This window comes from Acanthisitta chloris, unplaced genomic scaffold (genome assembly GCF_000695815.1).
Source record: "Acanthisitta chloris isolate BGI_N310 unplaced genomic scaffold, ASM69581v1 scaffold12514, whole genome shotgun sequence".
Taxonomy (NCBI): Eukaryota; Metazoa; Chordata; class Aves; order Passeriformes; family Acanthisittidae; genus Acanthisitta; species Acanthisitta chloris.
In genome coordinates this window covers 16,704-24,970 of record NW_008669901.1, presented here as the reverse complement: position 1 = coordinate 24,970, position 8,267 = coordinate 16,704, and the positions used below count along the sequence as shown (strand labels likewise).

Below are 8,267 nucleotides of genomic sequence, written 5' to 3'. Positions count from 1 at the left end.
CGGAAGAGCATTGTCAGGAACACTTAGAGGAATTGATCTTACAGTGAAAACATACTACATTCAGTTCTCCCTTTTTAGGCAGAGGAACGTTATCTGTACTGACAGTTCCTGAAACAGTTTCTTGCCTGCTGGTTTGTCAGCATTAAAGTTGGCAGCCTTTCTTGCTTTTAAATAAAATGGGGATTTTATTTTCAGTTGCTATTCCGTGATGGCAGCTGTGGTTGCCACACAGACATTACTCCTGCAGACTCAGGAGTGCAGGAGGAACTCCTCAAAACCCTGGGCAAGGCCCTGACAGTCTTGTTAGGGTCATAAGGAAGATACAGAGCTCTAGGCCTGGTTTTGGCTTTGTCTTTGATGCTGTGGTAATATTAGATGATGACTGTGTGTGTCTGGCTACAGCTCAGACACAGCCCAGAATTCTGCTGTGTGTTTTCAAACCTGACTCAGGGTACCTGAGTGAATGAGTTCCCCTCTCCCACTAGTTGATGGGAAGCAAGCTGCATGGAAGGTGCTGATGGGATAAAGAACATCCTGGTCTGTGGCCTCCTTAACTCGGCAGTAAATTCACTTGCACATAATCCAGTTTAAGATTTGAAAAGAGGCCTAGTTACCCAATACTGCACCCTGCCTAACAACATTTTTACAAGATATTTGCACATCACTGGCTGGTTTCAAGGTTTTATGGCCATCACAGCAAAAACTTTCAAGGCAGAGAGTGCATTTAGAGATGGAAGGATTTGTGCATGCCAAAGGAAAGCTCTGATCAACCAGAAGGTCAGCAAAGGAACAGACACATTGTGGTGCTTCATTTATTTATAAGGGCATGAGGGAAGAAAAGCTTCCTGGGTTGATTAGAGGAAAGAGCCATCCCTTCTGGCTTTTTTATTCAGTGTTAAGAGGTTAAGGTTGTGAAGGGCTTTGAAAGCAAAGATAATTGAGATGGAGGAAGAGTCAGGGAAAGGGTTACTGTGGTCAGGGTGGCAAGCTAAAAATATATTCTTTGGTGCTGCCTTTTGAGTAGGGCAGAGTTGAGCAGGTTTGTAGGGTAAAAGTGATTGCAAAACTGCACTGCAAGTCTGCTGCAATGAATGAGGGCTCTGGGTCCAAGGGAACACTGCTGGTGGAACAAGTACTTGGCTAAGGAAGGATTCAGGGGTTGGGCCTGAGCGATGTACTGGGGAGAGAGTTAAGATTGTAGCTGTGATTTACTTTGAGAAGAGGGCACAAGTGTCTTATTTAGGCGGTTCTGAACACTGACCTTGACAACTTACTTCTTCAAGCACCACCACTTACCCCAGCTCCTTACACATACTTGATTCTCTTTTGCCTCTTCTCTGGCAGATATTTTGTGAAGTTGGCCTGGGCTTGGACATTGTGGCTGCTGCTGCCCTTCATCGCACTCACCACCTACCAGTTCGCCAGGACCAAGTTCCTCTATGGTCCCACAAGGAGCATTTTGGTGGTGCTGCGGCGTCTGAGCACACTGCTGGTGGGCACAGCTGTGTGGTTTGTCTGCACTGAGCTCTTCACATACATCGAGAACCTGACGGGCGAGTGCTCCATCTCTGGGAAGGTCGGCGAGCCGCGCCGGCTCTACGCCACCAAACGGGAGTGCCACCGGGACAACGGCGTCTGGCACGGCTTCGACATCTCAGGGCACTGTTTCCTGCTCTCCTACTGTGCTCTGATGATCCTGGAGGAGGTGGCTGTGCTGGAAGCCTTGCCCATAGACCAGAACTCTAAGCTGCGTGTGGTGATCAACGTCCTGTTTGTTTCCTTGTGTTTTCTCACCACGATCTGGGTGTTCATGTTCCTCTGTACTGCCCTGTACTTCCATGACTTCAGTCAAAAGCTTCTCGGTGTGCTGATAGGTCTGTCATCTTGGTATGGGACATACAGATTTTGGTATTTGAAACCTTTTTCTCCTGGACTACCTCTTCCAAATATACCTTTGAGTTCGAAGAAATACAGCTATAGCAGATAAAATGATTTTAAAAATGTTTTGGATTTTGCTTTCAGTTCTGGAGTAGTTGAATCTAGGAATGGTTACTGTATTTCCACTATCAAGGACTAAGGTGATGGGTTGGAGGAAACCACACCTGTACTAGGTGATGGCTGGCAGATGGTAATGAGCTTCTTCCTTGGGAGAAAAATAACTGGTGTTGGAAGAGTCTTGCCCTTGGTTAGGAGCTAACAACTGCCATGGTCAGCAAAGAAATCAGAAGTTGAATCTGTTTCTCTTACTAATAAATGGAGGAGCAGACCCAAGGCTAACAGGCCTTTGCTTTTTAAGAGCTTGACTGATCTCAATTAATTCTGCCACTTTCCTTCTGATTTATGTCAAAACATCAAGGATGATCCAAACCTCATACTTTTTTTAATGTTCCTATTTGTATTGCCAAGTGTTGCAAAAATATCAGTTCTCATTAAAGCAGAACACAGTTCTGTTGTGAAACTGGAACATCTCATGTTCTCGAGTGTTAAAATCACTAACTTGCCACAAATGCCTCATAGCTGTTTGCTCCTTCTGCAGCAGAGAGTAAATCTGAGAGGTAATGTCTTAAGCAGACTGTGACTAAATTTCTGCCTCTGGAAAGGAAACTCTTGAAAAAGTCAAGCCTTAACTTTCTCCTTAGCTGAAGTATATGTCATAATATTTTGTCATTTTATTCTGACAGGAAAAACACAACTCCTTCTCATTTTGCTGAAAAGTCTAATATGAGGATTGGGATTTTAATCTTTTGAAAATCTAATGCATTGCAGACTTTGCAACAACAAATTCTTTGTTGTTGTTGTTGTTGTTTCTTCTAGAAGAACAATGAAATTGTGGTGGTGTGAACAAGCTAGCTTAGCCTGCTATTTCCCAAACAGTCTGCTTGGTAATGAGTGAAGTGCATTGTTTATCCTGGAAGCTTATCCAAAGCAGAGTGTGCTTAAAGCAATATTTATTCTTGCTTATCCAGCAATATCAATGAGCTCCTTCATTTTGATTGCACATAGAGCTGTGGCCACTTTTGATGTGGCTGGAAGCCCACTACTGAGTAAAACACTACTATTAGATAAGGAATAGGGCTGAGATGGGTTTACTCTTCATATCAATCAGATGTTTAGCATAGTTGTTATCTTGAAAAGCTTTTTATTGTTTCTTAAAGGCTTATTCATGCCACGGTTGAGCAAAATGTGTTTGACAGTGATGAGCAAGACAGCCAGGAAGGTCTGTGGGCTAGGCTGGGGTCTGACCTGGGAGCAGGCTTGGTCTGGCTGTAGCATTTGACTCCAGGGGACTATTTTGCTAATACAGGGTGTGATCCACCACAGGCAAACGTGGCACATTTTGCCATCTCAACAGCTGTCTCCCAGCAAGTGAGGGAAAGTGTTTGCAATGACTACATCAGTGTTAGCTCCATGCCATAGTCTGCCTCAGGAGAGCTGAATTCACTGGACTTGCCACTGAATTGTTGTGTGCCCTTAGAAAGAACAAATCACCTCTTGGAAAGAAGCTGTCCAGGAGGTTATGTATATTCTGTCAAGCTCCTCGTTTTTTTATTAAATTGCCTTTTAAACTGACTCTTTGAAAAGTGCACTGATTAACTCATATTGGGTTTAAGTAAATTTGTTTAAACAATGCAAATTTATTTGCAGATATTCGTTTGATGTGCTCTAAGCCTGCTCCCAATAGAGTTAAGCTAGACCGCAAGCCACTTCCACCATGAAAAAGGATTATATACCCAGAAGGTTTTCTGATTAGTTTCATTAAGTTTCTACTTTAGGTTATCTTTATGTAACTTTGCTGTATAGAAAAGCCCTTGGAACGAGAAATGCTGTTTACTTAAACCAACTGACTTGCTGAAATGACATTCATTTTCACAAATGTTCTGTGCAATCACCATGGATATTTGTGTCCATTTTAACCAATGTCATACAGATTGGGGTTTTTTTTATGGAAATAACATAGGATATGGTTATACTCAAAAGTTTTATTTAAACAATGAAAGAAAAACATTTGAAACATGTGTCAGTGTTTGTGTCTTTGAGAATCTGTTCCTGATGTCTGTAGAGATGCCACTGTTGTTCTTCACTTCCCTGGATGATGCAGCCTCCCAGTGCCTGTGTGACTGCTGAGATGTGTGATCAGACTGACACTGATGATTCTGCACTGTTTGGATGGGTTAACAGGACACAGGTTCTGAGGAGAGCAGGGCATAAAAGGAAACAAAACAAAAGCCATGGCTGACCAAAGCAAGTTTCCCAGCGTGGCCCTGTTACACCAGGCAGTTCATTTCATAGACATGATCAATGGTTTATTGTAGCAAAGTGAAAGCCTAATCCATTGAAATAGAGGAAAACTACCATGGGCTGTAATATTGCTTATGAGTTTGGAAATCTTGGTGTCTTTCTCAGTACCCACAGACCATGTGCCAGCACTTGGCTTAGAAGGTTCCCCTGTGCTCCAGACTTTTCTTTGTGTTTTTTGACTCTATTCCAGAGTAAGAATCTGCTTCCTTGCACTTTAACTGGAAACTAAAGGTTGCAAATTTCTTGTTCGTGTATTTGCCATCACATTTATCTGACTTATTTTCCATTCCCAAATGCACTTTTATCATTAAATAAGAAGTGCAGCCTCTCTACGACAGATGTGCAGCCAAAGAGAAAGAGTTCTGGGAGCAGCTGGATTTGATGTCCTGTGCCAAAGGCATAAATCAGCTGTCAACAGGTATTACTGACTTGTTTCATATTTTGGGGTGGGTTTTGCTTTTCTGCATTAAAGTATTCCTCTTGTTTCTGGGATGCTGTCTTTCTGTGTCTGTAGAATCACCTAGGGAATTTTGGTCTCCAGCAACTTACTAGCACATTGCTTATTGCAACATCTGCTAATTTTTCATTGCCTGTACTTGCCTGGCCTGTTTTCTGAGCTCTGTTTCACAGTTCTTTCACACAAGTAGCATTTGCCCTCACTGATGTGGCCAAGGGCAGATCTTGGTCTTGGTGCCTTAAACATTTTCCTCTGCTGGGGAGAGCGAGGAAGGGAGTCTTGGGTAGAGCCCGTGGGAAGAGTAACTGGCTTAGGATTCATTTCACTCTTCACTCACCTGGGCCTGTTTCAAATGTTTGCATCACTGGAGGCAAGATCAGGCAAACAGGAAAGTTGAGATCTTTCGTAAGAGCCGTGTGAACAGTTTGGACTTTAAACCTATCTGAACTCAAAGCTTGATTCTTCCTCAAAGTCTCTGTCCAAAGCAAACTTGATCCCTGAACACTTCACTAGTGCTAAATGATATTCCTAGTTTGCCAATTTATTTGTGTGTGCTGAATGTTAGGTTTGTGGGTGGCTGCAAAAAAAAAGAATCCTGTTTTCGTGTGTGCAATTTGTGACCAAGTGAGCAACACCCAGTTATGCCCTGAGGTGCACTTGAATGGAAAAAGCTGTAGGGGCTGCTGTGATAGATTAAATATTTTGGAAAATCAGGTTTTAGTTGTGAACACAAGTCTATGGTCACTTCTTTTAGTGAAATAGTATCTGATTTTTCCACTGCAGCTTAAAGTAGATCCCTGCAGCTTCTCTGCAATCAGCCTTTTCCAGCTCTTTGATCAGCCTGTGTTTATCTCCGTTCGCTCAGAAACCTCTTGCCTGGGATTATTTCTTTTCATAGCTTCATCTCTCCTCCCAGAGTGCAGATTAGTAATAAATGCTCTTCACCTCTGCTTGATGTGTGCTTTCTCTCTGGGTATTTTGCCTTCCCTTCTTTTAAGTTTTCTGCCAAAGCTGAAGATGAAAGTAATTAGTAGAAGCACGAAAGGCTGATGTGACTCTGAACTCATGTTTATCTGTTGTTAAACAGGGCTAGTCTGTCACTGTAATGGTGTTCACCTGAAAAAAAAGGCACATGCTTCATTTCTGGAAGCAGAACTACACTTGATGTGCTTGAGCTCAGGGAAGGAAAGAGCAGGTAATGTGACAGTAGAGCTCAGTGTGTTAGTTGAGTTACCTTTGTCCTTTGGGGAACAAGTGCTGCATTTCCACAGAGGGTCTTTAGTGGGAAATTATTAACTTGAGTATGGGAAGAGTACCTTAGTGCTTAAACAAAGCATAGAATGAGAGCATTAAGGATACAAGCTGGAAAAGCAGAAGTGGAAATGACTATCAGGACTGAGTGTAGTCCCTTATTTCAGGCCATTACGTTCCAATGTGATTGTAACATTTACTCTGAGAGATTATTTATTCTCAAACTGCCTCTTGCCCCTCACAAAGCACAGGCAATGCTACCTGCACTGTAACACGCCAGAGAGCAGTAGGTGAAGAGCTTTGCCAGCCTTTCAGGAGAGTTGGGTGTCACAGGAAAGCAGCACCTGGGAAAAGACCTTTTTCCTGGCAATGTGTCCCACAGCAGGAGATCTGCAGCTGTGATCTCCCCAGTGATGAAAGCCAAAGAAAGGAAAGTGTGGACAAGACTAAATACAAATGATGATTTATTTTTTTTCCCTCACATCCCCAAAGCCTTTTCCAATGTCCAGTCTGGGTTAATTTTGCAGCTTTGGGTCACATACTCCCTCAGTTGTGTAATTTAATCCATTTAATCTGTGGGAATCGTGGTCAGTTTCAGAGCAATAACTAGGCATATCCTCAATGTAAATATCAGCTCCTCTGAACTGTCTTCCCTGGATCCTGTGGAGCTTTCCTGATCTGGTGGGGCCTGAGCTGAGAGGTTACACGTGGTGTGACTGTTATCCGTGACAGGCTTAGCGTCATGACTCACTGCCGAGGAAAATTCAGCTAAATAGGTTGTGGCTCAAAATAGTTGACTGGGATGGAGAAAGCTGTGCAAAAGGAATGAAAATCAAGCTGATGCTGAGCCCACAGAGCCTGGTGGCTGTATCCAAATGTGTGAATCCTTGCAGGACTGTGCTGGCTGGGAATGGCAGTGGGGTCTGTCCTCTGGGTTCTGCAGGTGATGGAAGTGAGCACAGATGTGGTCAGGGCTTGGTCCAGTGTCACTCTAGACCACAGCTCTTCCCAACGCTGGGCACTGTTGCTCCAGCTTCACCACGGCCTGACCTGATTTGGTTTGTAGAAGAATGTGAGTTATAGAAGTTTCAGGTTTTAAGAATCTATTTTTTTTCTGTTGATTGTCACAATTTGGAAGTTAAGAGAAAATATTATGCCAGTGGGGTTTTTTTTTTTATTTTATGGGTATTTTGTTCATTTGTTTTCAGACTTTTTTTGCTTGTTTTTTGCTTTTGATTGTGGCCAAGAATCCTCCCTATTGCTGTTGTGTAGTGGTTGGCTCCAAGGGCATGGAATGGAAAGAAATTGCTTTCAGCAAGCAAAAATAGCAGAGCGTTCCAGGAGGCTGGTGGTGGAGTGACATGACCTTGTGATGTAAAGAGCATGTGCAAAACTGTGCTTAACTATGCAGGATACTTGGTTCTGTGTCAAGAACTGCCTGCAGCATTACACAGCACCCTCAAACCTGGTTACACTGTGTTCTGATTGCAAAGTAGCTTTATTTGGATAACTCTCCTGGAGCTAAAAAGGATTTAGGTCGCGGGAGAGATGAGGTGCTGGTAGGAAAGGGCTGAAACAGGAGGCAATGAAAGTAGGGAGATGGATGGTGTTATTTTTAAAGAAATTTTTTAAAGTCATTGATCTGTGCTGTTTAGGAAGATGTTACCTCCTTCATTTCTTAGCAGTTCTTCCTCAGGAGGTGGGAATAGGAGGTGCTGTGTCCACTGATGCAGAATGTGACAACCCATGGGCTCCTCACAACAGAAATGCCTCTGAGGATGGTCACACATCACCAGCTGCCTGTGACAGGAGAGTGAGTCCTGGAGAGAGGAAAGGCGTAGGACAGGAGAGAGGAGTACAGAAAAACAGGGGCTGGAAGTAGATCCCTTTGTGTTGGAGACAAAAAGGAAGGGAAAAAACCCTATTGAGCTCCTGAGGAGTGGGTAGAGGTTGACACTTTGCTCATTGAGGCTCTTCAGCACCAAAGTGACATGGAGACAGAAATGATCTGCTCTCTGCAGGTAGAGCCTGCTGGCAGCACACAGGGCCCTGCAGCCCCTGCAGTGATGGGCACCTGGCTCTGACAGAGCAATTCTTCATCTCCATTACTTATGGCATATCTGCTGTTCCTGCTTTCACTGGGAGCTGCTCAATGCAGGCTGGCTGCTCTCTGGTTAATCCTCCAGAGCAAAGTGTGTTAAAAGGAGAATGAAAGACAACGGTAGTGAATATGCCATGTGGGCACATTTGGGGATTGTTT

General features: G+C 43.6%; 1 protein-coding gene across 1 annotated transcript; it reads left to right on the top strand.

Annotated features, from left to right (window-relative positions):
* Positions 1-1,283: 1,283 nt before the first annotated feature.
* On the top strand, positions 1,284-1,987 carry FITM2 (fat storage-inducing transmembrane protein 2; the record flags this gene model as incomplete). The annotated part of the gene is made up of 1 exon (XM_009073493.1): positions 1,284-1,987. A coding segment is annotated over one exon (704 nt), but the record flags the coding sequence as incomplete, so codon positions are not given.
* Between the last annotated feature and the right edge of the window lie 6,280 nt (positions 1,988-8,267).